This window comes from Leopardus geoffroyi, chromosome A2 (assembly GCF_018350155.1).
Source record: "Leopardus geoffroyi isolate Oge1 chromosome A2, O.geoffroyi_Oge1_pat1.0, whole genome shotgun sequence".
In the NCBI taxonomy this organism is placed as follows: domain Eukaryota; kingdom Metazoa; phylum Chordata; class Mammalia; order Carnivora; family Felidae; genus Leopardus; species Leopardus geoffroyi.
This window is the reverse complement of record NC_059331.1, coordinates 42,682,168-42,703,166: the sequence shown is the minus strand read 5'-3', so window position 1 is coordinate 42,703,166 and position 20,999 is coordinate 42,682,168. Positions and strand designations below refer to the sequence as shown.

Here is a 20,999-nt window from a genome sequence, read left to right as displayed (position 1 = left end):
TGAAAAGCTCACTCAAAATTAAACAAACAAGTACTATTAAATGTGGTATTTCCTAACATTACTTTTAGACATATTAGTAACATATTTGAGACCACAATGAATATATAATTTTGGAAAAATTAGGTTTTCTAATTATTACAATGCTACTAAACACAGTTTCTATGACTACATTATCTTCTGTCATATGATTACTGTATAAGTTACTCAATGATTTGAATTTTCTCCCTTTTATAAACAAATTGTGCACACAACCTTAACATATTTATTTTTTGGTTCTTATCTAATATTTCCTTAGGACAATCTCTTCAAAGACTGATAGACAAATAGCATAAGAAAATTTTTACAGTTGTTGATAAATGTTACAGAATTGTATTCCAGAAAAAACCCTACACAGTTAAGTTCTCACCATAATATGTGACCACCATGTCATTTGTATGGATGAGGCTCTAAAAAGCCTTTTTTAAAACAACCTTATCAATCTAATAATGACTTCCCAACTTGATTTTAGTTAGCATTTCATATATGAATTACCCATGCAAACTGGGTAATGTTTTAGGACACCATATTATTACACTAACCTAGCTGATTATTCTCTCAACAGGATTAACAAACCTTCATGGCACACATATTTTTGTTGGGAGTACGCCTGCCCCCCACTCCACTCCTTTTATTCCTTTTTCTCTCTCTGTTTTATGTTTTATTGGCTTTACTTACAAAGAACACAGAGAATCTATTCTTTTAAATTCCAGTACGCTGACTGGGATTACTTTACATATACAGAATTAAACACTTCCATTGGCAATATGCTACATCTTTTCATTCTTTGAAATCTTCTTTCCCGATCCTAGGCAGAATTTTGTAGTCACCACCCCCAATTTAAATCCTGCATAGGTCTTATTACATAGTATTTGATATTGTTTTTGTTGATGTTGCTACCACTAATTGTTAAGATTGCTAGATTTTTTCCTTTTGCTAGTGTGATGAGATATTTTTTCCTTCTTGTTTCCTATTTATTTTCTAACTGCCTTGCATAGACATCTAATTAAGGTTTTTTAAAAAGTATTATTGACCACTTATTGTAACCCCTTTGTATTTATAAAAGCTTGTTTTTTTGTCCAGGGAATGAATATTCTTGGGTTTTCAGATAAAATAACAAATTACATAATAATAACAACAATAATAATAAATATTAATAATCATATTTTCTCATATGTATAGATTTTATTTTATTTTCTTACATAAGTATATTGGACTTGGATCTAGGAAAATAAGAAATAATGTTACTAGCAGATTCTATTCTGATTTCTGAATTTATTATAAGTGCTAGTAGTATTTCATAATTAAACTCATTCTGATTACAGACACAGATAAATTTGATCATTAATAATATCTGACGATTGTGTATTATCTTTTGATACAATAATTCAGTTCATTAACATTAATATATATCATAATATTGATCGATCCATACTGATCAAGCCAGATGATCAACTAAATTCGTCTTCATTCCATACAATTCTGTCCACATTTACATATATTGATTGAATATATTCCATTTGGTGAAATATAGATAATAATGATAATTTAACATGTTAATGATTCATTAAGAATGATTTTTTTTTTTTTTAATTTTTTTTTTCAACGTTTATTTTATTTTTGGGACAGAGAGAGACAGAGCATGAACGGGGGAGGGGCAGAGAGAGAGGGAGACACAGAATCGGAAACAGGCTCCAGGCTCCGAGCCATCAGCCCAGAGCCTGACGCGGGGCTCGAACTCACGGACCGCGAGATCGTGACCTGGCTGAAGTCGGACGCTTAACCGACTGCGCCACCCAGGCGCCCCAAGAATGATTTTTAAAATAACATATTATCAGGCAGTAATCATGAGAGCCACAATACAATTTCAAATAATTTTCATTAAATATGTACCTTCTTAATATAAAGGAATTAAGCAAATCAATAAATGGGTAACTTTGCTGACAACTTGAGAATCACCTACATTAAAATCTAAAATTTTCCCTACAGCTTCTCCCACCTCATTCCCAATACACCCACATTTCTTTGTCCCTTCCAAAGTACAGGAGGTATTTTAAAAATCTTTCATCACTGATTATGATCACTTACATTAACAGTTATTTAACTAATAAACTACTAGATGAAAATATACAACGCATATAGCATTCTGCCATCCAGGATGACTAAATATTTCTATGATAACTTAAATAAGTAACGACCTATTCAATGAATAAGATATGTGTCACATTTAAGACTTGCAATAATAACTATGTATACAATGTCATGTATAAATGTATTAAGCATTTGGCTTAACAAATGTTACCTTTCACTAAGTAGAATAAAGGATGCTTTGGGTTTTGACTGCCTTTTCACTTGTAACATAAGGAATGACAGAATATTTCCACGGTGCCAGAGCCCATGGTAAGTATTTCACATAAGGTAAATCATTCAATGGTGAAAATAAATTCGACTTGCACAAGAACATATGTAAAATAGCCAAACTTCATCTTCATAGACATAGCTATCATTCTTTTGGCATGCTTACCTTAGTCACATGTAGATTTATACTCCAAAAAGCTTATAATAGTCAGAGTACAGAGAAGTAAAAACACTGTATGCATTAAACAATGATTTGTTGGAAAGAATACTCACGTTGGTTCTGGATTTCCTTTAGCTTCACACTCAATCTGAAAATATTCATCAAAGGGAAAGGCAACTTGCACTTTTGACTGTTTTATGATGGTTGGAACCTGCTGAACTAAATATCAAAATATGTATGTAAAGAACATGGTCTGCAAAAACTGGGTGAGGTTAATTTAGCTATAACAGAAACAACTGAAATACTTTGTAGGGGAGGCTGGCTGGCTCAGTCAGTAGAGTATATGACTCTTGAGTTCAGGGTTGTGAGTTCAATCCTTATATTGGGTACAGAGATTACTTAAAAATAAAATCTTGAAAAATAAACATGCTTTCTATATTGGTAGGTAAAAGAACTATAAAAGAGTGAAAATTACAGAACAAATTTCACTTCCTCTTTGAACATGTATTTAATTCACTTTTCTGAGGTGTGTGCTCTTGGGTCATTAAAAAAAAAAAATTCCAGTAGAGTTAACACATGGTGTTATATTAGTTCAGGTGTACAATACAGTGATTCAACAATTCTATGCATTACTCAGTGTTCATCGTGATGAGAGTACTCTCATCACCTAGTACACCCACGCTTTCCCTCACCTCCCTTCTGGTAACCATCAGTTTGTTCTCTACAGTTAAGAGTCTGGTTTTTTTTGTTTGTCTTTTTCCCTTTGTTCGTTTTCTTTCTTAAATTCTACATATTACTGAAATCATTTGGTATTTGTCCTTCTCTGACAGTCTTTATTTCTTAACGTTTATTTATTTTTGAAAGAGATAAAGAGTGGGCATGTGCGTGCATGAGGTGGGGGAGGGGCAGAGAGAGTCAGGGACAGACGATTGGAAGAGGACTCAGCAAGCCCCATATGGGCCTGGAACCCACAAACCATGAGATCATGACCTGAGCTAAAGTTGGATGCTCAACTAACTGAGCCACCCAGATGCTGTGACTGACTTCTTTCACTTAGACTTATACCCTCTAGATCTATCCATGTTATTGCAAATGGCAAGATTTCATTCATTTTTATGGTTGAGTAATATTCCATTACATATATACATATGTGTGTGTGTGTGTGTCTGCACACACACGTGTGCATACACATACCACTTCTTCATCTGTACCACTTCTTCCATCTATATCGAAGGATACTAGGGGTGCTTCCATAATTTGCCTATTGTAAATAATGTTGCGATAAACACAGGGATATACATATCTCTTCAAATTCATGTTTTTGTATTCTTTGGGTAAATATACAGTAGTGGAATATCTGCATCATGTGGGAATTCTATTTAAACTTTTTTGAGGAACCTTCATACTGTTTTCCACAGTGGCTTCACAAGTTTGCATTCCCACCAACAGTGCATGAGGGTTCCTTTTTCTCCACATCTGTTGTTTCTTATGCTTTAGATTTTAGCCATTCTGACAGGTGTGAGGTAACATCTCACTGTGGTTTAATCTACATTTAGCTGATGATTACTGATATTGAGCAACTTTTCATGTGTCGATTGGCCATCTGTACCTCTTCTTTGGTGAAATGTCTTTGTCTTCTGCCCATTTTTAATTGGATTATGCAAAATATATTTACTTTTAAAGAATACATACATTTACTGCTACCATTTCATTTCATGTTGCCATATATGTTCACTTCATTTAATCCATAATAAAAGAACAATTTGTAAAGCAGAAGAAAGACTGCCATATCATTACAACTTTAAAGTCTCTATTTTTATTTATTTTTTATTTTTTTTAATTTTTTAACGTTTATTTATTTTTGAGACAGAGAGAGACAGAGCATGAACGGGGGAGGGTCAGAGACAGGGAGACACAGAATCTGAAACAGGCTCCAGGCTCTGAGCTGTCAGCACAGAGCCCGACGCGGGGCTCGAACTCACGGACTGTGAGATCATGACCTGAGCCGAAGTCGGACGCTTAACCGACTGAGCCACCCAGGAGCCCCAAAGTCTCTATTTTTAAATTATTGGCATTTAGTCTATTTGATGTGTGTATATATTTTTAACTTAGTCCAATCATTTTGACAGTTGTTTTTTATTTATAGTGTTCTAAGACATTATAATTAATATACTACTTTTACTACTTTATTTATTTCCATTATTTTGTCATCACTTATTTGATAATTTTCTTATTATTTCATTTTTCTATTTCCAGGTAACATGTACTTCCATAGATATCTTCAAGCATATAAATTTTTCCTTTATTGAATTAGTAACTTATGATAAATTTCCAGACATGGACACAAATAATATTTATTCTGGATATATGATTTCACAAGAGGACATTTCACAAGAGGACATTTATTACAGACAAAATGGGAGTACAACAGTTTCCATCATCCTTGCCACAAATGAACACCAGTATTTAAAAATGATAAAATATTTTGCCAATTTTACAAAGGAAATTATAACCTGCTCATTTTCTCTATTTTTATTTCTACACATTGCTTTTGTTAATGAATGTTTTTCCCTAAGTTTGTTTATTATTTGTCATTTCCCATTTATAAATTTTCCTTTCACTGTTACTGGGGGTCTGAGACTAGGTTTTTCTCCCTTTATGGAATTTAACACTAATAATCATCCAAAAAATACATAATGGTATTTTTAAATAGATTCTACATATTCAAGTACTCCTGGTCTTGTGAAAAACTTGATGTGTGTGACAAGTTAAATAACCTTCAAGGCAAACTTAAGGGGCGCCTAGGTGGGTCTGTCGGTTAAGCGTCTGACTTCGTCTCAGGTCATGATCTCACAGTTCATGGGTTTGAGCCCCAAGTCTGGCTCTGTGCTGACAGCTCGGAGCCTGGAGCCTGCTTGGATTTTGTGTCTCCCTGTCTTTCTGCCTCTCCCCTGCTTCTGTTCTGTTGCTCTCTCAAAAATAAATAAACATTTAAAAAATTGAAAAACAAAAAAGGCAAAACTTGAAAACTGGGCAGAGGACTTTGTCTCTCCTCAAGTGAAGTAGCCAGGTGGCATTTTGGAGAATTGTGCTTATAAAATAAATATATTAATGCTAAAGATACAAATATGGATTATGTTTTAAAGGGGGACACAGATTTATGTAAATGTCTACTATCAGGGAGCAGTCAACAGTTTTCAAAGTGATACATTACCATTTTAGTACAGTTCTTACGTTTTCTAGAAGGGAAGGGGACAGAACAAAAATCACAAGGAAGTGTGAAAGATTCAGCTGCAGGAAACTGACTTAGGCAAATATGTTTTAAGAAAAGCAATTTGCAGAAAGGCACTGAACCTGAGTTTTTAAGTAATATTCCACAGTGGAGTTACAAATAGGACCCTAAACCCTGTGACATTTAGCCAGGCCCTGAGTCATTCTGTTTTTTCATTTGTAAAATTAGGGATTCAGGCTAGATAAATTGCTGGTAAGAATTTCTGGTCTTGGGATCCCTTTACATTCTTAAAAATTATACAAGACCCCACAGTGCTTTTGTTTGTGTGGGTTATATCTAACAATATTTTCCATATTAGAAATCAAAACTGAGAAATACTTAAAATGTTTATGAATCCATTTTAAATAATTGTATATGTTAAAATAAACACCTATTTTATCAACAACACTAAATATAATGAGGATGGTGGCAATGTTCTTACATTATAGCAAATGTCTTTAATATCTTCATAGAAGGCAGCTGGATTCTCATGTATATTTCCACATTCAATTTGTCACAAAAGTTGTTTGGCTTAAATATATGAAGAAAATCTAGCTTTACACAGATAATGTAATTGGAAAAGGGTGAGATATTTTATCATCCTTTCTGATGATTGTGGACATTCCAAAATATACACCAGAACTTCACAAGTGGTAGTTTCTTAAGTATTTACTACAATATGGAACCTGAAAGCATATCAATGAGCTTTTCATACTCTGTTATATGAAAATGTTTTACCCATGGGTTTCTTTTTAAAAAGATTTTATTTTTTAAGCAATTTCTACACCTGACATGGGGTTCAACCTCACAACCTCGAGATCAAGAGTTGCATACTCCACCACTGAGCCAGCTATGCACCCCTATTCATGGGTTCTTTGTAATCCATGTATAATTTTGTAACATCATATGATAATCATTTGGGAAAAAGATACTGGTTCACCGACCCTGAGAGGGCATTGGTCCTGTTTTAAGCTTTGATGGCCAGCCTGGAATAAATAATTCGAAGCTATTATTTCCAATTCTAAAAAATAATTTTGGCTTAATGAATCTGGTAACTCAGTTTTACTAGTTTAGGGACATTAGCCCAAGTTTAGTCTTTATCCATTGGATATACATAAACATTTCAACAACATGCAAAAAACATTCATACCTTCAGTGACATTTGCCTCGTTTCTGACTGCTGCTATTTCTAAATAGAGCAGGTCTCAAGCTTATTGCAAATTCACATTATTTAAATTATATTACATTTACAAAGGATGAGGGATGATGCACAATAGCAACAGTCCCTAAGATATCAGCTAATAACTTGTGAACAACTTGTTTATTAGAACATTACTCTTTCTTAAATTTGCTAAGGTTGTAAAGTCTCAGCAATAACTAATTACTCAGGGAATGGAACTAATAACCTTTGGGTGTTTATAAGAATATATATTCTACATTATAAATCCTTTCCTCCATAATTAGGCCAATTACAGAGATACCAGACTCGTTGACATTCAAATTGGATACCTGCCTTCATTGCATCTGCTAGTAACTGCTCTAGAGTACCGAAATAAATGTATAATATTCAGTTGTTCTGAAAACATGTCATTAATATTTTATAACAATTGTTGTCTAAGGACATTAGAGCATGAAAATGCATAAGCAATTGAGACAACAAGAATAAAAATGTGTGCTATGGATTAATATAAACTTTCAAATTCTTTACCACTGATGAACTAAATGAGAAAAGATGGAAATTTGAAAATGTATATTCTAAGAGAGTATGGTCAGGAATCTGAGTCTGAAATCTCAGGGCATCTTTGTTGCTACTGGGGCGGTGGTGGGGAATATAAGATTATTAACCCCTTTCTCACAAGGATCACCAAGCACGTTGCTCTTGACTTGGGACTGCACTCAAATCAAAAGAATCTACTGAAGATGAATTATTTCCAGCTCTTGAACAGAATGTTTACAGTGAGGCTGGTATATATTGTGTATAGGCTCAGAGTACATCCACAGAACAGATAAGTGGAATTTCTTAAGAAGTAAGAATATTCAAAGAGAGACTTGACCCTCTGTCAAAGACATTGGAGAAGGGATTCTCACTTAAGGCTGAATTAATAGGGTAGGGCTGCCCAAAGTGTGTGATGTGCAACTGTTGTGTGAAGTAATTTAAGGCAGCCCTCAGAAAAATGGTTTAAAACCACATTATATTATACATTCAGAGACTTACTTCCTTTTCTATTCACATTCAGACTGGGTAATTCAGAAGAAAAGTTTTAGTTCAGAGTTAGCACTTCTCTTAATGTTTATTCAGCTTGCTGAACTCGTCTAATTGTCTAGAACTTAGATGATGTGCGAAGATCATTTCCAAAGCTAAGATTCAATTAAACAAGCAACGCCTCTTGTATTATAAATCTCCAAATCACATATGGAAAAGACAGCAGGGATAATACAGGAAGCATATGGATAAAAATATCTAAATAACCTCTCAAGGGTCTTTTGTATCCCACGTCCTTATAATAACACAAGACAAATTCCCCAAATCTCTACATTATGTAGCTGATACAGTATCACATAAACTGCACTTGCAGATATATTATTTTTTAACCAATGTACGTTATGATATACATTTCCATAAAACTACTGACCTCTCGATATGAATTCACACTATTGAAGGCTCTACATTTTCAGAGTTGATATCATCTTATATTTTTAGTTGTATAAAAATGGCTTTTTAATGTTTTCTGAATTGACTGCTTTCATTCTTTTCTTATGTTTATTTACTTAGTTTCAGAGAGAGAGAGAGACAGAGAGAGAAAGAGAAGGAGAGAGAGAGAAAGGGGGAGAGGATGAGTGGGGGAGGGACAGAGAGAGAGGTAGGCAAAGAATCCCAGGCAGACTCTGCAGTGTCAGCACAGGGCCCATTCCATGAAGCATGAGATCTTGACTTGAGCCAAAATCAAGAGAAGGAGGCTTAACCAAATGAGCTATGCAGGCGCTCCCATTGTTTTCATTTGTAAATATATGATCATTTTGAAAAAAAAGATACCAAGTGTATTCAGTTTCTTTTTATCATAATTGGTTTAATACCATTAATTTCTGAATCATAACACTCCCCAAAATAAACTAAACCTAGAAAACTAACAGCTGTTGATAATAGTGAAGAATATCTTTGACAGCAAAACACATCATCTATAGGTCATGTTTCTTGTTAGGTGACAAGTTTGTATAAGAGGCAAAAAGCCTGAGCTGCAAAATAATTATAGCAAGCATCCAAATACAAACCATCCAAAATTTTTTTTTTTCAACGTTTATTCATTTTTGGCACAGAGAGAGACAGAGCATGAACGGGGGAGGGGCAGAGAGAGAGGGAGACACAGAATCTCGGAAACAGGCTCCAGGCTCTGAGCCATCAGCCCAGAGCCTGATGTGGGGGCTCGAACTCGCGGACCGCGAGATCGGGACCTGGCTGAAGTCGGACGCTTAACCGACTGCGCCACCCAGGCGCCCCAAACCATCCAAATTTTTAAAAAGACGGTGATGAATTCTGATGACAGACTGCGGGAAAATAAATAGAAATATGATAGAAAAATCACATCCTCAAGCTACAAGTATTCTACTTAAAAATGAAAATGCAAATGAAATTCCATAAAGTAGGTATTGAATGCTGTCACTTTACCTGAAAGTGGTATTTCAATGGCTGTGGAGAATTTGAACAGGAAACAAATTAGAGATATGATTAATCCTCTTCCACCTATCTCCATTGCTCTTCAGGAAGGAGGCAACTCAGGAAGAATGAAAATTGTAGTGTCTCCTTTTACTTTTGGTTTAAAGCTGAGCAGAGTGTAGTTCACCTGGAAACCCAAAAAAAAAACAGAAAGACATATACTTTAAGCTCATATACTCTGAAACAACAATATAGTATAAATAAATGTTTCGGTTGCACTAATTTTCCCCTTGATGAAACTGTTTTCTAGTAACTCCACATAATATAATTAGTTTTGCTACGTGTTTTTTTTGTGTGTGTGTTTTTTGTTTGTTTGTTTGTTTGTTTGTTTTTTAACACAGTTGGTATAGGCTATACTGCAAACCACAGGCCATTCCAATGAATTAGGTTTTTCAGCCAGAGGAGTTTTTTGCTTCAAAGCACTCAAGGAAACTCGAATGGGGGTGGGTGTCAGGGACTATGAGGATAAATTCATTATAAGCCATTTTGTTCAAAATGTGGCTCTTTTTCAATCAATTCTTTATAGCAGGTATCTAACCCCATTTGAGTCATTTATGAAACATCACAAATTTACTCTTTGATTTTTCTGGCAAACAACTTTTCACATGCAAGGTTATGACACTAATAAAAGGTGAACAGCAAGATGTAGGGAACGGAAAAATGAAGGACACATGCATAAAAACCCCAGCCACTTTAACTAAATTTCACAAACTTGGGGTTTGCACAAGCAGAAAATAATGTCTTCATTTACTTTACATTTAAGCAGAATGTTAATACGCTCCATACTGTATAGAAATAAACACTAAAAGGTCAATTTTCCTTTACATTCTCATACCATTTCAATTTTTTGTCTGAAACGCTGTGATAGTAGACATCTAAACACTGTTTATAATGCAGTTTTAAAAGTAAATTTGCTCAAAATGTGATTGTTCTCCAAATGTATCAATTTCTTTTTCCATAAAAACAAACTATTACTGTATTTATTCACTTAGAACTGGTACAAAGAAATTAATGAACATAGAGTCAGACAAACTATCAAATCTATATTTAATTCCAAGTATATAGACTTTTGTTAATGTTACCTCAACTTTTACCTGAAGAGATCATGCACTGGCATCTTTCATACATGCATAGTATAAAACACTATACATTTAAAATAGTAACTGATGCTGCTGTTCTGCTGTTTTATTCATAATTTTGAAAATCAGAAAATACAAAATCCCGTTTGTATTTTAATTTGAGGAAAGTTATGTTGATTACAAAGGAAAAAGCTCCCATCCCACCCCACCCACTTGCACCACAAAATGTTGAATTAGAGTAATGGCTTTACTCTGCGTTTTCTTTCTTTTTTTCTTTTTTAAAAAAAATTTTTAATGTTTATTTATTTTTGAGAAAGGGGGGGGAGGGGCAGAGAGAGAGAAGAAGACACAGAATCACACATAGGCTCCAGGCTCTGAGCTGTCAGCAGAGAGCCCATGCGGGGCTCAAACTCTCAAGAACTGCAAGATCATGACCTGAGCCAAAGTCAGATGTTCAACTGACTGAGCCACCCAGGCACCCCTACTCTGCATTTTCTGATCTCAATTGATCCATCTATAAAAATGAGAACTGGGAAAAAGTTATTTTTGTGTAGTTCAGAAAATTTCCCCAAATGAAAAATAACTTACATTGGCGATAGAAAATATTCTCAAATGTATCATTGCATTGGCACCTACTTTCTTGATAAAATGAATTATTCTCATCAACAAAATGTGGAAAATTACTTTATTTATGAAAATCAGAATATTGCCTAACTATAAAAATTGAGTTCCGCATATTTGTACAAAGGTGGGAGATATTGAACCACATAGCTATTACTAAGTTGAAAAAACAAGAAAATACTAATACCTTGTCCTTTGAATTTTCCTTTTCCTTCTCTCTTCTTGAAATACTTTGATAAGAGTCATCTCAGTTCATTATTTATGCTTATATGTCACTCTTTACCCATAATCTATCACTTAATATTCTGTCCCATTAATATTCAATGCTAATTTCACTAAGGGCATTTCATGTATTTGTTTAATGATCTTGTCCTCTGTTAGTAGGGAGAAAGGCTTTCAAAACCATGATGCTTTTAGGCGACCATATTTCCATATTCATACATCACACTATACTGAAACAGAAAATAGAAATACTAGATGGCCACGTAAGTGACTACAGGCTCAATTACCATTAATTCCTGATTTAGGCTAGTGAGCTCAATGGTGTCTGATTGCCATAGTAAAATAACTTGCAGACACTAATTGTTCAATAGTGATGATCTGACTTAGGGAATTTTAATGGTTTTAACTACATGGTCTTGATGAGAGAAATTCTCTCCCATAAAAGGATGCCACATTGAACCCTCGACTTAAAATAAGGCTATAAATTAAGAGACATAACAATAATGACACCAACAGTTTCCAGAATATGGAATGGTTAATTCTGTATCTAACCTATTCCCCTGCAGGGATTAGCTTCAATTCACCAGAGACTTCGATGTTAAGCGGTTGTTAGATAAAAGTCATTGGAAGTTAAAATGTGACTCCTTGCAGGCAAGACTACATTAAGTGATGATGATAGCCCCCAAACAGCTTTCATATTAAAACAGGAATGCCAGTCATAATTTCGTTGTCAGAATGCAAAAGGGCATACTATTTAGTAATTATGTTTTGCAACAGTAAGGTAGCAATAACATTATATTCCCATTTATCTTTCTTCAAAGAATGTTAACCTAATGCCTCACATCAGGCCTCAAAGATAAAGACAATTATTGGAACTTAGGGTAGAAATGACAGTAAGACTAGAAGAAAATAACACTAGAATATTTTGAGGCCCAATCACATAAAGCTGATGGCTGATTGCTTATATTAATGACGTTAACTCAGATCCAAAAAAGAATCAATGAATTTTCATGGGTTTAATTTTACTTCTATCCTAGCTCATCTTTGGGAAGAAGAAAACCATCTCTGACATCTAACTCAAAAGAATCACACACGGTGCCATGTAAAATTGGCCCTTCTTGACTGTCTTAGCTTTTAAAGCATGACAGGAGGATAAGGATTAAGAACACAGGGGTGCCTGGGTGGCGCAGTCCATTGGGCATCCGACTTCAGTTCAGGTCATGATCTCATGGTTCATGAGTTTGAGCCCCGCGTCGGGCTCTGTGCTGACAGCTTGGAGTCTGGAGCCTGCTTAGGATTCTGAGTCTCCCTCTCTCTGTGCCCCTCCCCCACTCACCTCTGTCTCTCTCTCTCTCAAAAATAAAGATAAAAAACAATTAAAAAAAAAAAAAAACTCACTGGTTCTGGGACAGAACAGAAACATGGACAGGCATGTTCCCTGTATGGCCTAGTTCTAATTCAACAGTAAGGAAATCAAGTTCTTTGTTTCCCCCCACATAATAGCCTCTAATACACATACATCATTAATATTACAAAATGACCTCAAAGGGGCGTCTGGGTGGCGCAGTCGGTTAAGCGTCCGACTTCAGCCAGGTCGCGATCTCGCGGTCTGTGAGTTCGAGCCCCGTGTCAGGCTCTGGGCTGATGGCTCAGAGCCTGGAGCCTGTTTCCGATTCTGTGTCTCCCTCTCTCTCTGCCCCTCCCCCGTTCATGCTCTGTCTCTCTCTGTCCCAAAAATAAATAAACGTTGAAAAAAAAAATTAAAAAAAAAATGACCTCAAAGATCCCTCTTATGTTTTTAAAATAGCTCCACTGTTGTAAATCTAGGAACAACTTACTCTCCTAACTTCAATTCATCTTCTGCTTTAGGGAATGGAAAACAAAGTTGGCTTCTCCTATGTCCACTCTACCTCACCTACCAAGTACATGCAAAGATCCTGGGGCCCACAGGTCAGCTAATAGGAGACAGTGATGTATAGTGAGGGCATAAAAACATGAAAAATGGAATCAGAATATTGTAGGCTCATAAGCCATCACTTACTACTAATGAGGGAGCATGTGGTGGGCTGAGGACAAAGTGCAAGCTAGCACATCCATGTGTGTGTGGGATGTGTGTGATATTCTTCAGGCACCCCTGGCTGCCCAAGGACAAAGGAAAGCAAACAAAACAAATGGCCAACTGATAGAAGTCACAGTCATACAGGACCTGGGTCACCATCAATTTACAAATATCTTAGTAAATTACAAGAAAAAGGAAATCTTATCAATAGCCTAATCTGCAGAAACCTATAGACTCAGTTTTCTGGAGCCCCAACATCACCCGTCCATAATGATATGGGGAACAAAGGCAAGAAGGAAACGGCAGGTAAAATTTTTTTTTTTTAATTTTTTTTTCAACGTTTATTTATTTTTGGGACAGAGAGAGACAGAGCATGAACGGGGGAGGGGCAGAGAGAGAGGGAGACAAGAATCGGAAACAGGCTCCAGGCTCCGAGCCATCAGCCCAGAGCCTGACGCGGGGCTCGAACTCACGGACCGCGAGATCGTGACCTGGCTGAAGTCAGACGCTTAACCGACTGCGCCACCCAGGCGCCCCAGACAGCAGGTAAAATTAAATATCCTCATAACCTGCAACCCATTGATAAATACTTGAGACAAATACAGAGTATAACATTTCTCCAGGAACTCTCTACCATCCTGATGTTAATGCCTTACTAGAGGGAAAACAACCTTAGCACGACCATAGCAAGGCCTCAGTTAACTTAGGAGTCCTCTTTAGCATATCAAAGTCCCTCTGGAGGCCTCCCTTTTGAGTCGACCTCTCTTCTCCATAGCATAAAACCAGCCATTCTTCACAACCCCAGTGCAGTTCCTTCTGCCCATGGGTCCTGTCCCCATGCTTTAATAAAATCACCTTTTTTGCACCAAGGATGAACAAGCAATCCTAAAATTTGTTTGGAGCCACAAAAGACCCCGAATAGTCAAAGTAATATTGAAGAAGAAAACCAAAGCGGGAGGCATCACAACCTCAGACTTTAGCCTCTACTACAAAGCTGTCATCATCAAGACAGCATGGTATTGACACAAAAACAGACACACAGACCAATGGAATAGAAAAGAGAATCCAGAATTGGACCCACAAATGTATGGCCAACTAATCTTTGACAAAGCAGGAAAGAATACCCAGTGGAAAAAAGACAGTCTCTTTAACAAATGGTGCTGGTAGAACAGGACAGCAACATGCAGAAGAATGAAACTAGACCACTTTCTTACACCATTCACAAAAATAAACTCAAAATGGATGAAGGACCTGAATGTGAGACAGGAAACCATCAAAACCCTAGAGGAGAAAGCAAGAAAAAACCTCTCTGACCTCAGCTACAGCAATTTCTTACTTGACACATCTCCAAAGGCAAGGGAATTAAAAGCAAAAATGAACTACTGGGACCTCATCAAGATAAAAAGCTTCTGCACTGCAAAGGAAACAACCAACAAAACTAAAAGGCAACTGATGGAATGGGAAAAGATATTTGCAAATGACTTATCGGATAAAGGGCTACTATCTAAAATCTATAAAGAACTCACCAAACTCCACACCTGAAAAACAAATAATCCAGTGAAGAAATGGGCAGAAAACATGAATAGACACTTCTTTAAAGAAGACATCCATATAGCCAACAGGCACATGAAAAGATGCTCAACGTCACTCCTCATCAGGGAAATACAAATCAAAACCAAACTGAGATACCACCTCACACCAGTCAGAGTGGCTAAAATGAACAAATCAGGAGACTATAGATGCTGGACAGGATGTGGAGAAACGGGAACCCTCTTGCACTGTTGGTGGGAATGCAAACTGGTGCAGCCACTCTAGAAAACAGTGTGGAGCTTCCTCAAAAAATTAAAAACAGATCTACCCTATGACCCAGCAATAGCACTGCTAGGAATTTACCCAAGGGATACAGGAGTGCTGAGGCATAGGGGCATTTGTACCCCAGTGTTTAGAGCAGCACTTTCAACAATAGCCAAATTATGAAAAGAGCCTAAATGTCCATCAACTGATGAATGGATAAAGAAGAGGTGGTTTACATATACAATGGAATACTACTTGGCAATGAGAAAGAATGAAATCTGGCCATTTGTAGCAATGTGGATGGAACTGGAAAGTGTTATGCTAAGTGAAATAAGTCAGGCAGAAAAAGACAGATACCATATGTTTTCACTCATATGTGGATCCTGAGAAACTCAACAGAAGACCAAGGGAGGAGGGGAAGGGGGAAAAAAAAAGTTACAGAGAGGGAAGGAGGCAAACCATAAGAGACTCTTAAATACTGAGAATAAACTGAGGGTTGATGGAGGGGTGAGGGAGAGGGGAAAATGGGTGATGGGCATTAAGGAGGGCACCTGTTGGGATGAGCACTGGGTGTTGTCTGGAAATAAATTTGACAATTAATTACATATAAATAAATAAATAAATAAAACATTTTTTAAAAAAGAATAAAAGAAGTACTCTTAAAAAAAAAAGAATTCTTTCTTGGTCCTCGGTTCTGGACACTCCCCCAACCGTCAACCCAAAACATTATCACTACCATGTGATCTTGGGCAGTTTATCCAACAACATCTCTTGCTCATCTCTACAAATGAAGAGTTTTAGCCCTTAGGAGGGTTAAGTGAGGTAACGTATGTTTAGCACAGAATAACAAATGACATTTACTACTAGTACTGACAGTTGATAATTTTGCTGTTACTGATAATTAGGGTACAACATCCAGGAATAATATTCTGATCCAAAGAGTATGGTTAATTTTTATGACTTCTACAATAGCTATAACATCTAACTACTGAAAAAAATAAGACTATTCACTGAAGTACTTAGTGGTGAAATGATATAGATTTAAAATACTCTAAAAATTTTTTTAAAGGGTGGCGATGTGGTAGATTGATAACAAAAAGCTTCATTTCTCCTCCCCTCCATGTCTCCACGTGCTTTTCATCCAACTTTCCAGGTTTTCCCACCAAGAAGCTCTTTCCTAACGTCTTGAATCTGGCTTAACCAAGAGAACGAGCTCTGAGCTTAGGCCTCCAGAAGAATGGTACATTCTTTCTCTCTGCCTCTCTCTCTAGCTGCTCAGCTAGACTGCTGGACAATGAGAGACATTACTCCGTCACCCTCTGTAATTCCTGGCCAATAGGCAGGCAGCCACTAAGTGTGAAAGGGCAGCCCTCTTAGATGAGCCAGCCCCAGATGACTTGCAGGCTGCACGTAACTGCAAAAGTTGGCCCAGCCAGTATCGGTCCAGACTGGTTAAAATCAGCAGTATCACTCGACAAGTCTCAGGATTGCCACCCCCAGATACAGCACCCTTCGAACACCTTCTTTAAGCTGAAGAAATTTTAGAAAGGGCAGTGCAAGAAGGATTCTGAGCTTCCTCTGACGTAGGTCTAAAACCCACCTGTGAGAGGTGCTCTCCCTATACCTGGAGGGAAACAGAGCATTCTTACCTCTGAAGACAGAGGGGCAAGGAGATGAATCTGAATGAGCAGACTTTGCTAAAGGTTTCCACAGCACTGGACACTCAGCCCAGACTCCTTCTCTTCTATTACACTTTCCACAACTTTCTGCTCTTCATAAAATCTAGCATTAACATGTTTCTTCAGCTCCTCATTTCCTTCTGAAAATTTGTGTGTCACATAAAGCTTACTTTAATAAATTTGTATGCTTTTCTCTTGTTGGTCTGTCTTTTGTTATAGAGACCCACCAAGAACCTAAAAGGAAAGAAGGAAAAAAGATATTTTTCCTCCTCTACACACCCAAGCACACAGTAGACTTAAGAACAACAGTAAATGGGGGCGTCCAGGTGTCTCAGTCAGTTAGGCATCAGACTCTTAGTTTCAGGTCGGGTCATGATCTAACTGTCCTTGAGTTTGTGTCCCGCATTGGGCTCTGCACCGGCAGCATGGAGCCTGCTTGGGATTCTCTCTCTCTCTCTCTCTCTCTCTCTCTCTCAGTAAATAAACTTTAAAAAAGAACAACAATAAATAAACTTTAGAAAAAAGTAACAAACACTTAATACAAATGTTTCTTGTATTAAATTAATCTGCTTTCACATGGCATGCAATGCACAAGTAGCTAACTGATGTAGGGAAAAAAGAATAAAATAATTCCTACCATATGGAGAATTGCAGAAACTGTGTAATATATGCATATAAGGATTCTTTATACTACTCTATTTTGGGTATGTTTTAACATTTCTATATAAAGACATTTATAATGTGGCCATTCAGTCTGTTGAAATCAGAAGTAAGCCTAAAATATTCCAGTACAGTAAGGAGATTTCTTTAGCAAAAGGTAGACTACATCTACGGCATACTTTTAGCATGGAAACAGAAAATAGCCAGAAGGTGTCCCTTAAGGCTACCATGCTATCAGACCTCTTCTGTTGCAACTACATTCAGAAAAATCTGAGGTCCTGGGGCGCTTGGGTGGCTAATCGGTTAAGCGTCAGACTCTTGATTTCGGTTCAGGTCATGATCTCTCCATTTCTGGGATCAATCCCCATGTCGGGCTCTGTGCTGACAGCACGGAGCCTGCTTGGGATTCTCTCCCTCTCCCTCTGCCCCTCCCCCACCTTCTCCCCTCCCCCCTCTCTCTCTCTGTCTCTCTCTTAAAATAAATAAGCATTTAAAAAGTATTTTGAGGGGCACCTGGGTGGCTCAGTCAGTTAAGCTTCTGACCCGACTTTGGCTCAGGTCATGATCTCACGGGTTGTGAGTTTCAGCCCCACAATGAGTTCTGTGCTGACAGCTCAGGGCCTGGAGTCTGCTTCGGATTCTGTGTCTCCCTCTCCCTCTGCTCCTCCCCTACTCATGGTCTGTCTCTGTCTCAAAAATAAATAAACATTAATTTTTTAAATTTAAAATAAAAATAAAATAAATAAAAAGAATTTCGAGGTCCCTTTGAATTAAGTGTATGTGTGTGTATTTGTATGTGTATGGCCATATCCATTCATATCCAGCACAAGTTCATCATAAATACAATATTTGATCCTTATTGCTTTATGTGTTTGTAATGTCATGGTCCAACTAAAGGAAATAGCCAAATTTACAGTAATTATTTATATCTGGGTAGCTATTAGTACAACCTCTGGATGTCTTTTGATATTTTTTTTATGCTTTGATTCTTAATTCACTGGTTTTATATAATGTTTCCATTGGAGTCTGTTAAATTCCATTAATAAAGTACAGAAAGGCAAAGAGAAATAAAATGTGGTAAGAGTACATAGTCACTTTGGACTATTATTTACATTTATGCATATATGCCGACACTCTAAACTGAACAGAAACACAAATGATTTTAAAGTAAGCATCAAAAGGTCTTCACCTATTGTTACTATGTTCTGAATAATAATAATTCCTAATAACCACTTGTTTTTTATACTTGACAGTAATGGTGTCATGTTTACTCAAAACCTTTGACACTCTGGTTTTCTAATGGTCCCATTGTATCATAAATCATTTTTTTCCTTTAAGCAAATGAGATACCACAAATTTATATTCCCGAATTCCAAAATAAAGAGATTCCTACTTTCCTGTAAAATGAATAAAATCTGATAGTGTAGTGCAATGGACCAAAAGCAGCTTAAAAAGGCAGCTGGTTGGGAATAGTAAATTTTATCTTGGTAACATTTTTCACATCTTGGCACTTTCTGTCACTAATTATTCAAAAACATGTTCAGGTGAATTTTCTCAGGGGCAAAGACAACAAAGCAAGTCTAAAGAAAAAAAAGCAACTCTTAGGGTCACTATGTTTAAAAACTCTCATTTCTACAGCAGCAGCTTACACAAAGCAGCCATGTCAGCGACAGCCCGTCTGCCATTTCTAAAGAAGGCATGGAATGTAAACAGCCCCCCAAAAGTGCTGTGTCGACATTCCTGTTCACTAAGAAACAGCATTAAGTTGTTTCAGACACTATGAATTTCAGAGATCAGAATTAACTTCATGCATGCCAAATCATTAAACAACATTTTTCTCCTCAGGAAGCTTGAAATAGACCAGCAACTTTTATTATAGTCAGCAGGAAGGGATATATTATGATACTGACATCCAAACTGTAGTTTTAAAAATAACTCAATGGATTTGTGTAATAGGCTGGGACAGTGCTATGACTTGGAATTGTTTAAATTTTTATTTTCTCCTCACACTAAAAGGGCTTAGGAATCACTGAGCTGTTACGAGCGAGTGTCTCATATAAGGCCATTTGACATTTTCATGATGGGATAGATGTCACCTTCGCTTCCCTCTGACCTCAAGTGTCCCTTTACAAAACTCGTTCTACAGCGACTGTCAGGCCAGGGTAAACTATTCCCTGGATTCAGGAATTAGGTTTTACCGGGAGGAAGACCAGCACATTTCCATAAGCCTAAATCGTGATCAGAATCACTCTAACACCTGCAAACTGGGAAAGGATGACACAAAGAAATTCAAAGGCTTCTGTTCAATCACCCCACTAGGCTAATACCACCAATCAATTTACAAGTGTCATAAACACAGTAATACGGAAATAACTGTTAATCGCTTTTCGCTCTGAAAACAAAGGATATACGTTATGGCCATATCCATTCAAACTCTTTTTCATGTCACCAAAATGACAAAAGAATTGCTTAGAGGAATTGCTTAATTCATATTCCCTGCCGAAGATCAAAGAAATGTAGATTTTTATTATAAGTAAATTGATTTTATTGGAAAATGTCAACTTTAATTAATAATTATCTTGGATAAATTAATATTTTTTTATTTTAAGTGTTTATTTATTTGTGAGAGAGAGAGAGAGAGAGAGAGAGAGAGAGAGAGAGAGAGGCAGAGAGAGAGAGGGAGACACAGAATCCAAAGCAGGTTCTAGGCTCTGCTCCGTCAGCACAGAGACCTACGCGGGGCTTGAACCCACAAGCGGTGAGATCACAAGCAGAGCCGAAGTTGCACATTAAACCAACTGAGCCACCCAGGTGCCCCAATTAATAGTTTTAATAATACCATTTATTTAACTAAATAGCACAATACTGTGGTTGAGCTCTGACAGGAATACACCTGAATAAAATCAACATTTTTGTTTGCTTATTTTGCCCTTTATTTACCTGACCATCTTAAATTCTTAACAAGTAGCATACTGCAATGACATCTAATTCAAATTCTTTCATAATGGAGAGAAAGGAAAAAAAAATACCAAAATTCAAGATCACTTAACTTCAGGGATGGAAAAAATGATGTTACATCCAAACACAGAAGTCAAGTTCTGAATCATTTCTCACAACACACATTATATACCAGTGATGGTCATCTAGGGCTTTTTTTTTTTAATTGAGAAATAACACAGATGTACCAAAACACACACTTACATGTACATCTCAGTGAATTTTTACATATATAAAAATCTGTTTAACCACTTCTCAAACCTTTTAGGGAGTTTTAGTCACCAAAAGCATTTCACCAGCCTCATTCCTAGAGGACTCCAGAAATGGCCAGTTCATAAGAAATCAAAACCT

At 36.7% G+C, this 20,999-nt stretch overlaps 1 protein-coding gene across 10 annotated transcripts in view; it reads right to left on the bottom strand.

Annotated features, from left to right (window-relative positions):
* The window catches only part of CHL1 (cell adhesion molecule L1 like), a 202,127-nt gene that overhangs the window by 69,248 nt on the left and 111,880 nt on the right, over positions 1 to 20,999 (bottom strand). For 9 of the 10 annotated variants that reach the window (XM_045493574.1, XM_045493578.1, XM_045493571.1 and 6 more), the window contains 2 exons: positions 9,490 to 9,664; positions 2,668 to 2,773 (listed from right to left, as the gene is read on the bottom strand). In XM_045493574.1, coding sequence (XP_045349530.1) covers positions 2,668 to 2,773; positions 9,490 to 9,574 — 191 coding nt within the window. In that variant the 5' untranslated portion in view covers positions 9,575 to 9,664. Of the gene's footprint in view, positions 1 to 2,667; positions 2,774 to 9,489; positions 9,665 to 16,961; positions 17,226 to 20,999 lie in introns of all 10 variants that reach the window. The other variant, XM_045493577.1, reaches the window with a different exon arrangement.